At 36.4% G+C, this 20,534-nt stretch overlaps 1 protein-coding gene across 6 annotated transcripts in view; it reads right to left on the bottom strand.

Moving 5' to 3' along the window:
* LOC109419224 (forkhead box protein O) overlaps positions 1-20,534 on the bottom strand; it is a 223,204-nt gene that overhangs the window by 195,966 nt on the left and 6,704 nt on the right. For all 6 annotated transcript variants that reach the window (XM_062846016.1, XM_062846017.1, XM_062846018.1 and 3 more), the window contains exon 2: positions 10,345-11,043. In XM_062846016.1, coding sequence (XP_062702000.1) covers positions 10,345-10,573 — 229 coding nt within the window. In that variant the 5' untranslated portion in view covers positions 10,574-11,043. The remainder of the gene's footprint in view (positions 1-10,344; positions 11,044-20,534) is intronic.

The raw sequence follows: 20,534 nt of genomic DNA, 5'->3' as shown, positions 1-20,534 counted from the left end.
TGGAAAATTATGGACGAGAACAGCTTTCCCGGGAAGCTGACTAGACTGATAAGAGCAACGATGGACGGTGTGTAGAACAGCGTAAGGATTTCGGGTGAACTATCCAGTTCATTTGAATCTCGACGGGGACTACGACAAGGTGATGGACTTTCCTGCCTACTATTCAACATCGCCCTGGAAGGTGTTATGCGACGAGCCGGGCTCAACAGCCGGGGTACGATCTTCACGAAATCCAGCCAATTTGTATGTTTTGCGGATGACATGGAAATTATTGCTAGGACATTTGGAACGGTGGCAGGACAGTACACCCGCCTGAAACGTGAAGCAGCAAAGGTCGGACTGGTGGTGAATGCGGCTAAGACAAAGTACATGCTGGTAGGTGGGACTGAGCGAGACAGGACAAGCCTTGGCAGCAATGTTACGATAGACGGGGATACTTTCGAGGTGGTAGAAGAATTCGTCTACCTCGGTTCCTTGCTAACGGCTGACAATAACGTGAGCCGTGAAATACGAAGGCGCATCATCAGTGGAAGTCGTGCCTATTATGGGCTCCAGAAGAAACTGCGGTCAAAAAAGATTCACCCCCGCACCAAATGTACCATGTACAAGACGTTAATAAGACCGGTGGTTCTCTACGGGCACGAGACGTGGACGATGCTCGAGGAGGACATGCAAGCACTCGGAGTTTTCGAGCGACGGGTGCTAAGGACGATCTTCGGCGGCGTGCAGGAGAACGGTGTGTGGCGGAGAAGGATGAACCACGAGCTCGCTGCACTTTATGGCGAACCCAGCATCCAGAAGGTAGCCAAAACCGGAAGGATACGGTGGGCAGGGCATGTTGCAAGAATGCCGGACAACAACCCTGCAAAGTTGGTGTTTGCTAACCATCCGGTTGATACAAGAAGGCGTGGAGCGCAGAGAGCACGATGGGCGGACCAGGTGGAGCGTGATCTGGCGAGTGTTGGGCGTGAGCGACGTTGGAGAGCTGCAGCTGCAAATCGAGTATTATGGCGGCAAATTGTTGATTCAGTATTATCATGAATTTGATGTTAACTAAATAAATGAAAAAAATGAATGAAGGAATCTTAATAGAAATCCTGAGACAAATCGCTACATGAGAGAGGAATTACAAGATGAAACCTGGTTCTAATCCAAGGAGAACTTCTTGGAGAATCATCGGTAAAAATAGCGACAGACTTTGTATACTTAGATGTAAATTGAGGGGCAAAGAAGTGTAAGTGACAATTTTGAGCTGAGCATATAAAAGCAAATCTATATAAAACAAATAAATAAATAAAAGATTTTGTCGATTTTGAAGCTTCATACATTTTGTATGGGAAAAATTTGAAATTGGTGAAAAACTTGAAACCTTTTTTACTCGAAAGTGGGGTTTTGTCGCTTACATCCCTTTGCTTCTAACCCCCTCAATAACATCAGTGGCATCTACTGTGGTAGCACTTAACTTAATTATTTTTGATTATTGTCTTTTATGTACTTGAACGGTTTTGTTGAAAACGTCATCTCTCTATATTTTGATTGATTTGAAGTGCTGATCAGTCATTTTGACTTATCCAGATCCAATCACTTATATTCATTCCAGAAACTGAACCAGAAAATATGATGTATGACAAACTTGTGCGGCATGATCAGTCGAACAAGAAAGTCACGTAAACCCCGCTCTATAAATAGATATTGAATATTGAATATTGAAGGTAAATGTCATCGACCTTCTTCGGGACATAAGAACTTCTAATAAAGTCATAGCACAAATTCCAAGTGGCTCCAAGGGCTCTTCGGGATATCAGGAGAAATCCTCTGAGAAACTTCTGGAGGATACATAAAAAACCGGGACCGGAGAAAAGGAAATTTTGTAGGATTCGTTGCAGTTTTGGGAGTATCTTAAGAGGAGTCATTTGAGGAATCTTCGTATATACTTCTGGAGAAACAATTTTCAAGGATATCTCGTAAAAATGTCTGAAGAACTTTTCGAGGGTATTTATAAAAGTTTCCTCGAAGAAATTTTGAAAGATTTTTTTTATAAATTTCTGAAGTTATTCTGACAAAAAATGTATGCTATGCTCACAGAAATTTTAAAAGATAACCTTGTAAGTTTTTCAAGTGTTATCTTTTAAAGAATTTCCCAGAATAATTTGGGAAGATTTCCTAGAATAATTTAAGGAGGAACCCTACTAAGATCATATTCAGACATTTCTGTAGGAAGTTTTAGAGGAATGTATCGGGGAATCCTTTGACGTATTCTCAGAAAAAAATATATTTATGCCTAACATTTCTGGAGAAAGGTTTGAAAGAATTTTTGGAGAAATTCTTAGAAGAATGCTTGAAGAAATTTTTCGAGGAACCCTTGTAGGAACTCTTAAAATAATCCTAGCAGAAATTTCCAGAGAATTATTGCAGGAAAATTTGTTCAAACGCATTTTTTTCTATTTCACCGCAATTGTCGTTGGCACATTATTGTACAATTATTAATATCAATACGCATTTCTGTCTATACTATTATTACTGATACTCTCTGCACTATTATCATAAGTTTTAATATGCATCAACTTAGAGATAATTTTATAAGAAGTTTGTGCATTTAAACGAATTTGTAAAACTGTACGTGAACCACCTCTCTGAAAAACAGTTTCTCTGCAGCCAGAGCTGCAGAAATTTCTTTTGACATTTCCTCCGAAGTTTAATAAAATGTTGGACATTTCGATTTTTTTTCGGTTGAGAAAACACGAAAATATATGATAGGAATCCATTCACAAGAACTTCCGGGGATACTCTCTGAAGAAGTTCATTTCCAGGATTGTTTTATTTCCAGATTTTTTTCATGAATCTTTGGCAATATTTACCCAGTCCAATACACATGTACCCCAAAATATTCCATAAGGAATTCTTCTCAACAACAATATTGAAAACAGCTGTTGATCACAACCGTGACGCTAACCAAAACTAACGTGTAGGTGCTAAATTGTATGATGTTGAAAAAATGTTTTTTTTTTGTCAAACAAACAAAATTCACTTCATTTGCTGATTGTTTACATACTCACACAAATCCTATACATATACAAAGTTTCGACTTTTTTATCAGCCAGATTCACCGAAAAGATAAGCTATCTACCACAGTGTGCTTTTTTGTCACCAGATAGTTGCTCACTGGATACCATAAACAACCTATTGATACAAAAATCACCGCAAAGAAAAAAAAATTGAGAAAAATAGTACCGTAAAACGGGGTATCATTGATCAGCGGGGTAACATTGATCGGTTTGACCGACCTGATGAAATGTTCAAACAAGCATTTTACATTGAATCAGTTTCTGTTATCGAATGGTATATCGCAATCTGATATTATTTAGCTATTAAATGACATGTAATTCTTGAAAATTCAAATTCAAAAACATTGAAATAGTTCGGTTTTTCCGTAACTTTGTTTCGTAACGCAATGAGATACATGGTCAAACATTCATGCATGGCATGAATAGTAGATACAATATGAGGTTCAAAATCACTGTATTACTTCAATATGACATCCTAGAGTTGGATTTAATGAATGAAACTTTTATGAAAAGGCTCTTTTTTAGTGAAATATACGTTTTATTAAAAGTAGCCTATCAAATCCTTATGCCATTGCCTACATTTAGGCGTTATTCGCGGTTTAGAGATTTTTATTCTTAAAATAACTCAAAAAGTACATAACTTGTAAGAATTTAATCAACATATTCGAAATCAGCGACCCAGAATTTAGTAAGAAATGGTATTTTCAACACAAACGAACATCGATCACTGACATGATCAATGTTACCCCAAATCAACAAAATCAAAAATTAGTTTAAAAAGTCTATTTAAACATGTTTGAAAGTTTTACAATACTTCTTCGAGTAGCTTAACACATAATCAGAGGGCCAGAACTTGTTTTAAAAATATAAAACATGTAACATTTGTGTTAACAAGAGAATTATTCAAGAAAGATCGAAAATTCTGATCAATGTTACCCCGGATTACGGTACCACATTGTATCATCCTGCCGAAGATTTTTTTTTAAATAAATAGTGGTAATTTTTGTTTTCAGAATAACTGTAGTCCTCGCTGTTCTAGAACACTTTTACTTTTCATGCAGCAATTGATAAAACATATTCAGATGTTATACCCAACAATGTACACTTGAAAAATAGATCCTGCAATGCCATAAGACAAACTGTACATAAATATTACCTCGCGAATCAATAGAGAGAATGAAAAGGCAAAATCGATGGAAATTCTAGAAAAATAATGTCGTGGAGCTAGTAAAAGTAAACTAATAAGAGTTTCAACCCCTCATGTGACAGATGTTTGATTTTTGTGAGCTTCAGGTCGCTACCACTAGCTGCGACTTCATCAATGTTTGTGCCATAAATCGCACAAAAAAAAACTTTGTTATCGTTCGAAACCCATATGGTCTGCTATGGAAATTTCAAGGCTTCTTTTTGCACGTTTTGCATAGGTATCTGTCATCGAAATAATGTCGCAAGCATGTTTTGGAGGCTTGTTTTCGGTGCTGTTAATTTCTTCCAGTAGCAGGGACTGTCGTATTCCACAATTAACATACACATTATTTTGATTGACGTCAATGAAGTAATGCTAATAATTGGTAAAATACACCCAGCACATCGCAGTTTTTTTTTTTCTTTTATGAGTTCAATGTAGCATTTATCATTAGCATTGCACTAGTAATTGAAATGATATTGAACACCGTAGCATGTATCCTAGAAAAAGATAATTTGGCGAGATTGGTATGGCAACAGGCACTCTTTGAGCGTTGGCAATTCAAATTCTAAATTGAAAACAAACGAACAGTAGAGAGGCGTTAAAATCCAGGAAATATCAGCCTCTCTAAATCTACCCTGTTATGTTCCTGATCGCAATCTTTTCCGTGATAAATATTAGGAACAGTTTTTGAGTTGTTCTACCTATATACTCTTCGTATCATTAAGCAGGTGATGAAATCAGTAAGCTTCATCAATACCGGACGGGTTGCGGTAGTGGTGGATGATCACACCGAGTGCTAAATGAAATACCACCGTGTGGCTCTAATGAATTACCACCGGAGCAAAAATTCTATGGTGAAGGTCGAAAACGAAACTGGTGGGACCGGTATTTTTCTGCTTGTTTTATAGCTGATACACTCAAATCTCTCTCTAGCAACAGTCGGCGCTCGGCTGATAGTTTGAAGTATTTGGATGTGAACGACAAAACTGAGACAATAGTTGAAGGTTGTTGATATTTTCCATAATTATTATGATAAAACTGAACTTGTGGACGCGGTTTTTAGAGGTATTTTACAATTGTGTCAATACTTCCTGTCAATAGAATCAATTAATCATTTGAAGAAAAACAATAAGGATGATCCACTTTTTCGCTCTCTCGTCTGCAGTCCCTTAACGATAAACTATAGTAAGCACGTGAAAAATTTATTGAACTTACAAAATACTGGTATAAAGATAACTATAAAATAAAATGTAAGAAAACTACAACTTCTTCAACAGAATAAAATAGATAATAATTTTCATCTACAAAATTTTATAATGCAGCCGACTGTAAGTTTGTAGTTTTCCAAAGTTTATTGAGATGTTTAGTTTTCAAATAGTTTAGTTGCCAAATGGAGAGATGCATTCAGGATGTCTTACGTTTTTAGTTAGTCAAATGTTAAGTTACCCGATCCAAACTTCTTTCAATTCGTCACCGAGAATTGAAATATATTGCTGATATTTGCGGTAGATGGAAATTAGTAGCAAAATCCATAAAAAGGTCATTGAAATGCTTCGGCAGATTACTGACAATTTGTGCGATAAATTATGTCCAGTGCTGTCATGGTAAAATCAGAGCTAGTTGGTCAAGGTGCCCCGATTTCAGCGCCCTACCACTGGATTTCCATGGATGAATTTCTGAAGAAATCTCTGAAGGAACCGCTTGAGCGATTCCTGAAGGATCTGCTGGAATAACTCATGAAAAAATCCATGCAACAAATTTTGAAGAAATCCCTGTTGAAATTTCTGAAGTAATTCTAGAAATATTGAAAAAGGTCTAAAGATTTTTCCTAAAGTATCACTGAAAAAATTTCAGATGGAATTAAAAAAATGTGAAAAATAATCTAAATAAATTCCTGAAAAACCTGAAAAAAAAAATAAAAAAAAAATTGAAAATTAAAAAAAAAGCAAACTTATGTGTCTCTGGTAGATTTTGAGCCGCTGAATCCGAATCCGGGCTCAGATTTGATCCAGCACGTCAGAATTTTGAGGTATACCTCAATTTATAAGGCAAAATATGCGATTTTGGGCTTTTTTGATTGCCAGCTATAAAGCATGGAAATATTTTTTTTAAGCAATCAAAGGGTAAATTGGTCAATCAACATCTAAATTAACGACTCATGCAAAATTTTTCGGTTTACCACATTGAATTTGATAGTTTTACGCAATTCATATTAGGTACGATATTTCCCATACAAGTCACCCACCAAAAGTTGCATGCAAGTTTACTTCCTAACATAAAATGCTTAAATCTATCAAATTTGATTTAGTGAAACGAAATATTTTGCATGAGTCGTTAATTTAGATGTGATGTTAATTGGCCAATTTACCCTTTTGATTGCTTAAAAAAATATTTCCATGCTTAACAGCTGGCAGTCAAAAACGCCCAAAATCGCATATTTTGCCCTATAAATTGAGGTATAGCTCAAAATTCTGACGTGCTGGAGCAAATCTGAGCCCCGACTTGGATTCAGCGGCCCAAAATCTAACAAAGACACATAAGTTTGCTTTTGCAATAGACCAAAAGTTAATTTTTCTTACGCTGTGTAATCTCTTGTAGAATTTGTAATTTGTAATTTTTTAAAGGATTCTGATAAAATTTTGAAGGAATTCTGAATTGCTGATTCTTAATGCATCCATGAATCATTTTCTAAAAAGAAATCCATGGAGTATTTTTCAGAAAACTAATGGAAGGTTTGCTAGATGAATGCATTGAAAATTGCTTCTTAAGGAATTCGTAGATGAATTTTTGAAACAATCTAGACAAAATTTTTTGAAGAAATCTTGAAACATTTTCTAGAGAATACTAACATTTTTGGAAGCCATCCGAGCAAGACTTCCTTAAGGAGTTCTTAGAGAAATCTCTGGAGATCATTCAGAAGTCTAAAGAAATCCCTAGAAGATTTTGTAAAAGCATTCTAGACATTTGTTTAGGATTTCCTGGTTGATTTTTTAAAGTAAATCGACGAAGAGTCCCTGAAAGAATTTCTTCAACAATTCCTGGGATTTTTTCAGGAACTCGTGAAAAGTTTTATAAATTAATTCTATGATGGATTTCAGCAAGGAGGAAAATTTGATTGTATTTCTGAAGAATTTATTAGTCGAATTTATAACAAAAGCCATGGTAGAATCCGTCCTAGGCAAAATTTCTAAAAAATCTCTGGAAGATTTAACAGAAATTCAGATTTTCAAAACAAAATCCCTGGAGCAGTTTTTAAAGCAAATCCCAGAGAGTGTTTTGAAATAAATCCTTGGAAGATCGTTTGAGAAAATGGTTGAAGAAATTTCAATAGGATTTTTTGGAAAAAAATCTAGGATTTTCTAAAAAAAAAGATGTCCTGGAGGGATTTCCACAGAAACCCATATGCAACTTTGTGAAATCCATGAGAGATTTTCCAAAGTAACCCCAGCACAAATTTTTGAAGGAACTTTTGAAACATTTTCTGAAAAAATCTGGAATAGCTTTTGAAGGCATCGTTAAAAGTTTTAATGAAGGAAAAAGCGACCGAGCAGATAACGGTACAAACCTGCACTGCTAGTTTAGAAAGATTGTTCGGATGACACACAACATTTTGGTAAGCAATTTAAAAAAATAAATTAAGAAGTTTTGCTTCGATTTTATGGTAAATGCGATTTTATAGACGTTTCGAAAAATTAAATGTCCACTAAATCGAGGTACATATACATGTACCATATAACTTGTTCAAGTACAATATGAATGCCAATTTCTCGATTTTGCTTAACAAAACCAAGTGGAAATTACAACGTTTGATTCGAAAGTCTCTTTCCAACTATTCCAAAGATTTATTGTGAAACTAATCGATTAGTTTGCAATTGTGTACAATGTGTTCATTACCTCCATTGATTTAATAAAAAATCTTAGCCTTCACGTACTAAACACTGCATTTTTTGCTGGTATTCATAAAACTTTACTGATTTTTTTTGCTGGTTACATTTAGCAATTCAGGCCAAACATTTCAATAGGTCCTATCTGCATTTGTGAGGCTCTCTTTGTTCACTTTCTCTTTCAATTATTGCAATGTGATGGTACACTTTCAACTACTTTTGCAGTACAAATCAAAAGACGATTGTTATGACCAGTGAAGAGAATTGTCAGACAAAAGAGGCACAAAACAAGCAACAAAGAAGACGCGGCGATTACTCTTTATCCCAACTGGTAACAGATAATGACATGATCTCGAAAATTTTTGTTGCAGACAAAACGGAAGCTGAATTTGTTGCGTACTTTTCAACTCGTGAATAATCAACATTTACCAACCCAACATTGAATCTTTTTGATGATACATCTTCAGCAGCGTTGCAGTGTTTACTGACTCGAAGTTGCCGCTCGAAAATCACAATGCAAGCCTTAAAAATCTCTAAACTCGTGGTGCACGATCTTTGTCCCATTCTGTTCAAGTTGGGACAAGCCTATGTCGCATTAGCCAGAATGTCGCAACAAATTCAGGTTGCGACATTGTCGTTATTGTTGCGCGATGGTTGAATTTTGAATCACTGGTTATGACCATCGTTCAATGCAAGAAGACAATCATGATACAAATAAACAGCTGAGATATTAACGAAAGAGAAGGAAACCAAAGAGAGCCTTTCCTCTGCAGATAGGACCTTTAGACAGGTTTGGCCTTTACATTATTATTATCATCAATTATTTTTCAACACGGATGGTTTACCAGCAATTTTAACAGTTGATCGGCAACTTTGTGCTAAAATTCAGCAAAAATGTTGCTGAAACTCAGCCATTTCTGTTGCTATTTTTTGTGCAGGTAGGATTTCAAAAATTTTGGTTTGTAGATCTTTTTCATTGTTCTTTTGCATAGAATTCGGTAATCTATGGCAAATGTGTATTGTTGTCAATCATACACGAAGCACATTGTTTCCCACAATACATGACATAAATTTGATTCAGTCAAATGAGGGGCTGTCCATAAACCACGTAGACCAGAATGTGGCAATCTCAAACCCCCCCCCCCCCCCTCGTAGACATTTATCCATACAAAAATTTGAAAATTTGTATGGAGCGTAGACTTTGGCCAGACCCCCTTCCTCCAAAAAGTCTACGTGGTTTATGAACGGCCCCTGAAGACAAAACGATGCACGGTGAAAAATCTGCACTCTGATATGAACTGATTGGCACTTGAATTCGCACTACTATCCAATCAGTTTGTTATCATTCGAAAAAGAACATTAAATGCCTCTTCAATTTTAATGGAACTTCACTTCAATTCGTTGTTGACAATGTTTTGATTTCAAAGCTAGAATTGAATAGAAAAGCGTTCATCCCACTAAGATTCGATACCAGAACCTTCAGATTCACGATCTTCTGTTTTCCCACTACACTACTTCACAGCTGTTAGAGAGGTGCGTATCGAAGCGAAACACTTTCTACCACCTGTCATCTATATTTACTTTCGTGCCCAAAACAGTCATTACCAAACCAATAGCTTTTCACTTTGGATCGTACTGCTTTATACAGTAGTGCAAATCGAAGTGATTTTCAGTTGATTTCTCCGGTGAGTTGGTTCTGAAATCAACACTGACAGCATTGCGATTTCAAAGGAAATATATTTCTGATCATGTTGATTGGGATGTTGAATAGTTAAGGGATTTTTCCCTTACATCGAGCGTGCAGAATTTTTACCGTGTGGGGAGAATGTTATGCATAAAAATGAAAACGATACATTGCCAACGATAAAACTGAATAGCATAGGAAATAAAAACAATAAAAAGCATAATTTTCATAAAAGTAAGTAGATAACGAAATAAAATTGGATGGTAAATAAATAGACAAAATAAAGAAAAAAAAAATATCGCAAAAGCATCCTATCGTATAAATAAATCCTCATTTATTCGTGAACAGCTTTTTGTGGTGTGTTCACTTCATCCAGATTTTCGCTAGTTCAACACTATCGCAAACATAAAATTGGGGAAGAGGTATGAGCGTATGAAAATGAAAGGGTTACCAAAGGCGAATCATAATAGCTAGGGGAGAATGAAAAATGAAAAAAAAAAAATACGCTGAAAAACCACTTGCCTGCACTTGCCAACTGCTGATTACTACACTTATTGCTTTCGGATTCTGCTTCCGGTTCGACAAAGTTCTCCGGTCGTGGCAGGGGCCAGGTATTGGAACGGGCACGTGTCTGCGGCTCGAACGCACCGTCTTGTAGCTCGGCGAGGGCATCCATTGGAACGCCATCGTTAGACAGACCTTCAAGGCCACCTCGTGGCGAAGCCGGCCAGGGCGATCCGAACGAATCCATCTCCGTACGATGAGCCTGATCTACCGTACCAGGGTACCAGAGACTGGCTTTGTTTACGATCTTTTGCACGATCTGGTTGACGGTGTTCTTCTTGCTATCAGATGTGTGTATTCTCTCACGTAGAACGGTTGGAACGTGTATCGTCCACTTATATGTTTACTCACAATCCACTTGTGCTAATATTCTAGTCGCAAAATATTTTGGTATGCTACCTTCACGTTGTCTCTTCAGCAAATACGCACACTTCCTTGCCACAAACTCGCCGGCGCAACCCCAGGAGGGCAAAAACACACTTGTTATAATTTCTTCAATGATTTTTATACTTCTGCCTTGACGTACGAGGGACTTTTTGCTTTTGTTTACTTTTCCACCGTTCACTGATTTTCAACCTGATAACGTGCTTCACTGCTGTACGTAAACAATTGATTCTTCACAACTTCCATTCAAAACAAGTTTTCTTTCCTACTAATCTGAAAACACCAAAAGAACTTCATTGCAACACGGTCGAAGGATTATCATCAGTTTCCAATCCATCACTGCGTCATAGAAGACCGATGTACGACGAGCACCCCGAAAAAGGAAGACCGATGTGAAGCGAATGCCTCATTCACATTTTGCGCGAACCACTCACTCACTCGCAGAATCAGACGAGATAGGCGTGTGAAATGATCGATCGAGCGAATATTGCGTTGCGCAATTTTTTCATCCTATCCTTGCGTAGCGTAAAGAATATTGTTCAGCTCAAGCGCACGACACACATTAGAATTTTATGAGCCTCTCAGATCACCTCCAACTGAGCCAATTTTCTTCAGTCCTTCCGCACCACTGACTGAATGGCTGGCTCTTCAGTTGACGATGGTTTCGATGACGACAAAACGTTCAGCAGAAGATGAACGCGAATTACACGAAGTGTATCACAGCTAAATATATTTTTCGTAAATAAAACATCGCGGCGAGAACGGCATTTTTTCGCCAAACTACCACTACAAAGACGAGAAGAGCTGTTGCGCACAAGTTCAAGCACTCAGGATGATACCTACGTCGCGGCGGCGGCGGCAGCGACCACAACAAGCGTGGTAAAGAGAGCTGTTTTTATTTACATTCGCCAAAGTGGCTCCACATCGCTGACTGGCTGACTGACGACGACTACCCTCAACCGCGCACGCCATAAGATAAGCTGGCGGGCGATGGTACCAATACACAGATCGTTCCTGGATCCCTCGCCTAGTATTGGCGGCGGGGGCTGCGGACCGGCTGGGGGGAACGGGTAATCGAGGTGGCTAGTTGGTCAAGCCAGGCCAGGCCAGGCAGCTAAGTCAACCGGTGCAGAGGGGCAGACGTTTGGTCATTCGAATAAAACTTGCTCTTCTTCTCGTGTGTAAAAACAAGAGAGAGAGGAGAAGGAACGCGATGTTTTGGAGAGCTTAAGTAACGTGACTTTGTGCGATACAGAGCAGAGCTGTGTTGGGATAGACCGATGAAGTAGAGGAATTAATAAAAGTTTATCAACTACAATCCAGGATCAGAATAAAACACGCAATTACCTACTTTGAATTGGCCGAGTTTCATTTATATCAGTTTGATTGTCAAATAAAAACATTTATCAATGATAAACTAGTTTGTCAATATTGTTTTTGGGAGCAGATTGAGCATATTACATTTCGTGATAAAAATCTCAGGAGATAGTGAAAGTGATCCAATACTGTCATTTGACCAACATGGACCACTTCAGAGTAAAGCCTGCGCACTTTAGAATCGGTGCACTATCAACCCGCTGCAAATCAAAAACGATTTGACCTAGAAAAAAATGTTGTAAGAAGCAAATAGAGCTTATTTATTGTAGTTTGTAGGAAAGCCATGAACAATGCAATTTTTAAGATAAAATTTTGATCTGATTGTTCAGGCCATTTTACTCTACACAAACCAATGATCGTCAACATTTGCAAATTTCACAACTTACGGGTTAGTATTTCCACAAGAAGCTGACCCGATAATTATAAACTGGTTTACGTTCGATCAATAAATACAACTACCATTACAATTACAAGAAACAAAATTATATTCATCAAATATATGCTCAAACCAGTTACGATATTAAACTCTTGACAACTATGGTTCACAAGACCATAATAAACGTATAGCCTTATTGTCCATTCACGCTATATTCAAAGCATAATTTTACTCGAAATATTTTTTTTTATGAAAACATATTTCCTGGGATTATTGTTTGAATCTAAATTCCCTAACGCAAGTGGCCAAATATAATTCATATCGAAACATGGATTATTAGCAGTTTTCCCTCACAGTAGTCGGAAATTAACAGTCATATGGCTAACTCCTCCTTACAAGCCTAAAATTATATAGTTTTCATGGATGAAACACTTAAGCCATATAGATTACGAAACTATAGATGTAACTATATGATCGCAAATAAAAAAAAAACTTCTGAGTAGATTCAGTTTTATTTTAAAAAAATCGTTAGATAGGGTAGTGGACGTATTTTAGCCCGGGGCAGACATATAGGCCTACCTTGGGAATTTTAGTAATTTTATCATATAAGGCTGACACAAATTTCGATTTTCTCTAATGTCACCCCCCCCTCGGAAATTTTTTGTCAGAATTCGACATTTTGAGGGGGGACACAAATAAATTATTTAAGAAATTTAAAAATTTCAAAGTGAAATTAGATTCATCGAGAAATTTCTTAACAAATCCGATGAGTTTGATGATTTTGCCTAATTGTTTGGGTAATTTTTCATCAAATACATTTATTATTTATCATCCCCCCCCTCGATGAGTCAGAGAGCAAAGTGACAAAAGAAGAAAATGAGATTTGTTCCGGCCTAAATCTCTTCAAAATCTTGGCAAATGTTTATTGGAAGTTCCAATAATTTGCTAAAATTTGTAGATATAACCTATATGATAAAACTAATGAAATTTCTAAGGTGGGTCAAAATGCCTGCCCCTTGCCAATATACTTCCACTACCCTATTTCAGGCCATCAAAACACATTCAATGAATTTCGTCAGCAATTTTCCATACAGCTTTCGAGCCAAGATTCATATCGTTCTACGTCAAATCATTGGTTTCTTGTATACCGATACTATTCGTGTAGTCTCCTTCCCGTATGCGTATTTGCCGGACTAAAGTTTATGAAAAACAGTTTTTTTACCTTAAATATCTATGCAAGCCTTTGATTTTCCATGAAACCCTTCAAAGGCTTACCATAGCTATATTGGAAATTTTAGAAAACCCATGGAATATATTACTTCCCTCAATCAACAATCATAATACCTATAATGATTCTATAATGCGTAATTGGTGGGTTTGGCAATTATATATTCCTACACAAATCTTAAATGTGACAATGATTGATTTTGGCTCAATTTGTGCAGAAAATACTGGCACTAATTACGAATACAGATCAATAGTTCATCTAAAAAAAATAAAATCAGCAAATTTAATATTTTTCCTGCAAACTACAATAACAATAGATAAGCTTCAATTACTTCTAACAACCATTGGCGTAAATAGGGGGTGGCCTGCCCCCCAGAATAATCCATTTCGTATAAAGAAATGGATCAAAAACGCTGAAATTTTGACCAGTCATAAACCATATATTGAAGCTCCATTGATAAAATTTTGAGCGAGATCGAATAAGTTTTCTGAAAGTTATAGAACTTTTAGTAAAACTTAAAAGATTTTTGAACACATTTTTAAAACATTATATCTCAATATGTACTGAATGAAACTTTTTCATTTTTTTTTTGTGTTACAGCTTATACCTTAGGCTTTCATATGCAGCTTCGTTTGAGATTTTATATTCACTACAAAAAATATGGAAAATCTGTATATGTTCAGAGTATTATTTGGAAATTTATCATATTTTGATCAATAAAAGTGCCAAGTGTTTTCAACTTTTTTAAACTCTCTTAATGTAATATTTTTATACAGGACCTACTAAACTACATATGAAGAGTAGGTCCTATGCATTTTTCGTTCAGTTAATGCACTTTTATTGGTGGAAAACGTTTGGCAGATTATATTTGCAAAATATGGTATTTTTTAAAAATATCGTCACCTACATAAGCACATTTTTCATATTTTTTGTAGTGCAGCTGCATATGAAAGCCTTAGGTTTAAGCTGTAACACAAAAAAAATGAAAACGTTTCATTGAGTACATATTGAGATATAATGTATTAAAAATATGTACAAAAGTTTAACTAAAAGTTCTATAGCTTTCACAAAACTTATTCGATCTCGCTCAAAATTTCACCAATGGAGAACTAATATATGATTCATGATTGATCAAAATTTCAGCGTTTTTGATTGACGTATAAAAAATTTTCTAAACATTTGAATGAAAAATTATTTTGACAAATAAATTGCCGTGCGGACAATTGTTTGATACACTGTATCAAACTATTTCATATATGCATCAAACTATTTCATATATGCTTAGATATGAGGACTTATAAATTTTCAGAAAAAGTTAGTTTTGTATTGTTTTTTAAGGGTTTTTCAATGTGTATTATTTTTGTGGAAGCTAAGAGCCTGAAACCGTTTAAAACAACCACCATTTTTAATTTTAGGCCACATTCTTGTATATTGTGGTCGCCCTTTTTGGTCTCCGAACATCTCCTCTATGCCAAATATATCTACAGTCGGTAACAAAAGCTAGTAATCGAATGCTGTTTTTTTTTTCATACAAAATGATCTAGTTTGGAACTTTGTTTCTCAGCGTAGAGTGGTCCAATTTTGTTGAATTTTTGCCCACGATCTACAAAGAAAGTGAATTTTATTTTGACGGAATTTCAATGCGTTTCGGATTATGATTTAAAATTTTCAGCGGGTGGTTCAAAGCCGACAGTGAGTAACCTAACAAAATCGAAAATTCGTTAGGTTACTTATTTTTGTCTTTGTACCACCCTCTGAAACTTTTTTGTTCCCGTCGGAAAGGAATGAAATCCCGTAAAACTAAAATTCACGGTATATGTTGATCGTGATCGAAAGTTCAGCTGAATTGGATCACTGTAGCTGACATACAAGAATCCAAACTTGAGGATTTTGTATGTAAAAACAGCATTCGATTACTAACTATTGTCACCGACTGTATATTGCATGGTTTTGGTACCTTAAACTTTGTAAAACAGCTGCCATTTGAAATTTCGGGCCGCCATCTTTATTTTTTGGCCGCCATCTTGCATATTCTGGTCGCCGTTTTTGGACTCCAGGCATCTTCTTTAAACCAAATATACTCATATTAAAAATAAAATAAATTGCACCGTCTTCGGCCAGAGGCCGTACAGACTGAGCATTACTAACATTGAACAACGGACAACACATATTATACCCGGTGGCCCGTTGGAAAATTGACGAAAGTCTTCCCCAAATGGAGCGGGAACGAAAGGTTTCTCCGAATGGAGCGGGAATCGAACCCACACTCCGAGGCTAATGAGACACCTAAACGACTGACGCCGTTAACCTCTCGTCCACGAAGCCCACAATTATTGCATGGCTTAAAGGCCTAAAACTTCTTAAAACAACCGCCATCTTGAGGTTTGGGCCGCCATCTTGGATTTTAGACCGCCATCTGGTATATTCTGGTCGCCATTTTGGATTCCGTGCATCTCCATACTAAATATGCCTATATAGTATGGCTTAAGAGCCTAAAACTCCTTGAAACTACCTCCTTCTTGGATTTTTGGGCCGCCATCTTGAATATTCTGGTTCCCATTTTTGAACTCCGGACGTCTTCCCCATACCAAATGTACCCATATTGCATGGTTTTAGAGCCTCCTTACAACTCCTTAAAACAGCCGCCTCTTCAAGTTGTGTACCGCCATCTTGGATTATAGATCGCCATTTTAAATTTTTGGTCGACATCGTGGTTTTGTGGTTTCCATTGATGATTTCCGCATTAAATTCGGCAGTCATTACTACAGTTTACAAAATTCGGCGCAATTTGATGTGTCGCGTGATAGAATTTGGTCCAGTTTTATATATGACCAGTTCACCGATGCTGTTTCAGATCACTGAAATGGCCATAACTCCGCAACGCCTTGACTGATCCGGACAATGCGGTAAAAATCCGATTCGATTTGAGAGCTATAATCCGAAAAATCGGCCAATGGGATGTGCCTTAAAAGTGAGTGACCTTTTGTGTACACAGACATACATCAATACACACATACGGTATGTCACATATGGTATATGTGACTTGACCATCCTAGCCTTCTATCGAAAATTGTTTTTTTATAGAGAACATATAGCCTTTCAGTACACTTTGCTGTACGAGAAAGGCAAAAATATGTTATTGAAACAATGGAATCGTGGAAACTGAAATGTTCAGAGCCTATTTTCTGATAAATAAGTGTTGTGGTTGATGAGAAATTCTAAAAAAAAAACATTAAAAACACGAGTAGATGCTCAGTTTAGGATCAGTTAAGGTATTTATCTGCTCGTAAATGACACCTATTAGTATATGTCACGTAATCGTTGGTACAAAATTACTAGTAGCAATTGCTTAAAAATGGTAAAATATACAATGTTCACTTCTTTCTACTGTTGAAAGAAGGGAATGCAGCATCTGAGTAGTCAGTGTTAGCACTACCCGGGTAGAGCTTAATGGCAAAAGAATGGCAAATTTTACCATTAAAACAGAATGTTTGAATGGCAAAATGTGTTATTTGTTTGTTTGAAATAAGAGTTAAAATAACAAAAATAATAACAAAATTTTGGTAGCAGAAAAACTTAAAAATAACTTATTTTGCCATTATAATAACAAAGTAATGGTAAAGCATGCGAATTAAATTGAAGAACAAAATAAGTTATTATTGAGATATTGATAACAAAATAAGACCCAAATTAACTGTTATCGGTAAATAACAAAATATGACATTCTTGAGTTATTGATAACAGAATAAGAACAAATTTAGCTGTTTATGTGGCGATCGAAATAATGGTAGGTTTAGTTGTTCAAATTCAATTTCAAAATAATGGTAGATTCAGTTATTATTTCAAAGTAGCAGAAGGAAGGTAAAATGAGCTATTTCTTTTTTTTTTTCTTCAATAAAATTTAAGTTCATCAATCAATTTAAAACAGTATTATTTTGTGTATACTCTTTAATTGTTTGAGTTCTAAATTAACATGAATTGATGTGCATCAAATAGAATCCATTGCGAATCAAACACACAGCGGATTTGTTTACTTTTGCGAGATACGTCGAATTGAAAAGTTATGCTTGAAACACGGAAAAACAGACGTAACTATTAACTTTTACAGTTTTTGCTAACGTAAGAACTTCACGACACACACGAGACGCGAAATGAGACAAGACATAACACTTATCGTTCTTACAATCGTCAAGAAAAGATTAAAATTATCTTTACGTCGACCGGTTTCGGGCGTGATCTAGCCCATCTACAGGACAATGTCCGACTGACTGCGTTGGTTTTCGTACGTTGTTCGTACACGTCCAAAAAACGAAGAGATGCTACTGTATTGTCAGGTCAGTTAGGCCGAAGAGGCACGATACGATTGGGGGATCATCCTCATTCATCAATGGCTCTTTGCTGTTTGTGATGATCATGGACTCCCACGCATTCAAATGTGAAATCTTTTGAACGCTTTTTATCAGTTTTGCTTCTTCCCAATTTATGTTGTGGTTGTTGTTTGAGGTATGAACTGCGACGCTGGATTCGTTGGGTTTGTTTGCGTCTACAGCATTCTTGTGTTCTTTTATTCTTGTTTTTATCTTCCGGCGCGTTTGACCTATGTAGACTGCGGAGCAGTCTCGGCATGGGATCTGATAAATCCCTGACTGCTCATCTGGGGGTACTTTATCCTTTAGATTGCAGAGTAGTTCACGTAACGTATTATCGCTTCTATGTACTACGTGCAATCCATGTTGTCGAAGTCTTGTTTTTATTTGGTTGGTCACTTTGGGGTAGAACGGTAAACTGATTCTTTTGGTTTCGCAACATGAAACAATAAAATTCACGGTTGAGAAGGAAGTAGAGGGAAAATTGCCTTTCCTCGATCTGTTGATTACCAAAAATGAGGACAACTCCTTGAAATTTGGTATTTATCGTAAGCCAACGAGCACAGATCGCTACATTACATCCGACTCTAATCATTTTGGTGCCCAGAAGCAGGCTGCCTTCCATTCGATGGCACTCCGGCTTTATAATGTGCCGATGGAAAGCGTAGAATTCAAAGAAGAGCAAGAACGAATTTACGCTGCGGCCGAAGTTAATGGGTATGGTAGAACGTTTGTGGAGAAAATTCCGCAAAAACATAAGCGAAAAAAGCACCGCCAAAACATAACGACGTTGGAGCCAGGAGCCGAAGAAACCAAAAGAATCAGTTTACCGTTCTACCCCAAAGTGACCAACCAAATAAAAACAAGACTTCGACAACATGGATTGCACGTAGTACATAGAAGCGATAATACGTTACGTGAACTACTCTGCAATCTAAAGGATAAAGTACCCCCAGATGAGCAGTCAGGGATTTATCAGATCCCATGCCGAGACTGCTCCGCAGTCTACATAGGTCAAACGCGCCGGAAGATAAAAACAAGAATAAAAGAACACAAGAATGCTGTAGACGCAAACAAACCCAACGAATCCAGCGTCGCGGTTCATACCTCAAACAACAACCACAACATAAATTGGGAAGAAGCAAAACTGATAAAAAGCGTTCAAAAGATTTCACATTTGAATGCGTGGGAGTCCATGATCATCACAAACAGCAAAGAGCCATTGATGAATGAGGATGATCCCCCAATCGTATCGTGCCTCTTCGGCCTAACTGACCTGACAATACAGTAGCATCTCTTCGTTTTTTGGACGTGTACGAACAACGTACGAAAACCAACGCAGTCAGTCGGACATTGTCCTGTAGATGGGCTAGATCACGCCCGAAACCGGTCGACGTAAAGGTAATTTTAATCTTTTCTTGACGATTGTAAGAACGATAAGTGTTATGTCTTGTCTCATTTCGCGTCTCGTGTGTGTCGTGAAGTTCTTACGTTAGCAAAAACTGTAAAAGTTAATAGTTACGTCTGTTTTTCCGTGTTTCAAGCATAACTTTTCAATTCGACGTATCTCGCAAAAGTAAACAAATCCGCTGTGTGTTTGATTCGCAATGGATTCTATTTGATGCACATCAATTTATGTTAATTTAGAACTCAAACAATTAAAGAGTATACACAAAATAATACTGTTTTAAATTGATTGATGAACTTAAATTTTATTGAAGAAAAAAAAAGAAATAGCTCATTTTACCTTCCTTCTGCTATTTTGAAATAATAACTGAATCTACCATTATTTTGAAATTGAATTTGAACAACTAAACCTACCATTATTTTGATCGCCACATAAACAGCTAAATTTGTTCTTATTCTGTTATCAATAACTCAAGAATGTCATATTTTGTTATTTACCGATAACAGTTAATTTGGGTCTTATTTTGTTATCAATATCTCAATAATAACTTATTTTGTTCTTCAATTTAATTCGCATGCTTTACCATTACTTTGTTATTATAATGGCAAAATAAGTTATTTTTAAGTTTTTCTGCTACCAAAATTTTGTTATTATTTTTGTTATTTTAACTCTTATTTCAAACAAACAAATAACACATTTTGCCATTCAAATATTCTGTTTTAATGGTAAAATTTGCCATTCTTTTGCCATTAAGCTCTACCCGGGAAAGGTGCTAAATTGCAAGTTTTACCATGATAGTAATTTTTGTTATTGATGTGTTATTTAGCATTATTCATGAATAACATATCAATGGCAAGATTTGCTATGATTGTATATTTTGCTATTGATTTGCCATTTTAAGTTTTTCATAATAACAGAAGGATGGGAAAACGAGATATGATGGCAAAACCAGTTATTATTTTGTCCTTTGTTTGCCATTAGCCTCTACCCGGGTATGTACACATAAGA

Source organism: Aedes albopictus, chromosome 1 (genome assembly GCF_035046485.1).
Source record: "Aedes albopictus strain Foshan chromosome 1, AalbF5, whole genome shotgun sequence".
NCBI lineage: Eukaryota > Metazoa > Arthropoda > Insecta > Diptera > Culicidae > Aedes > Aedes albopictus.
Note: the sequence above shows the minus strand (reverse complement) of the source record. Positions and strands in the feature narration are given on the sequence as shown.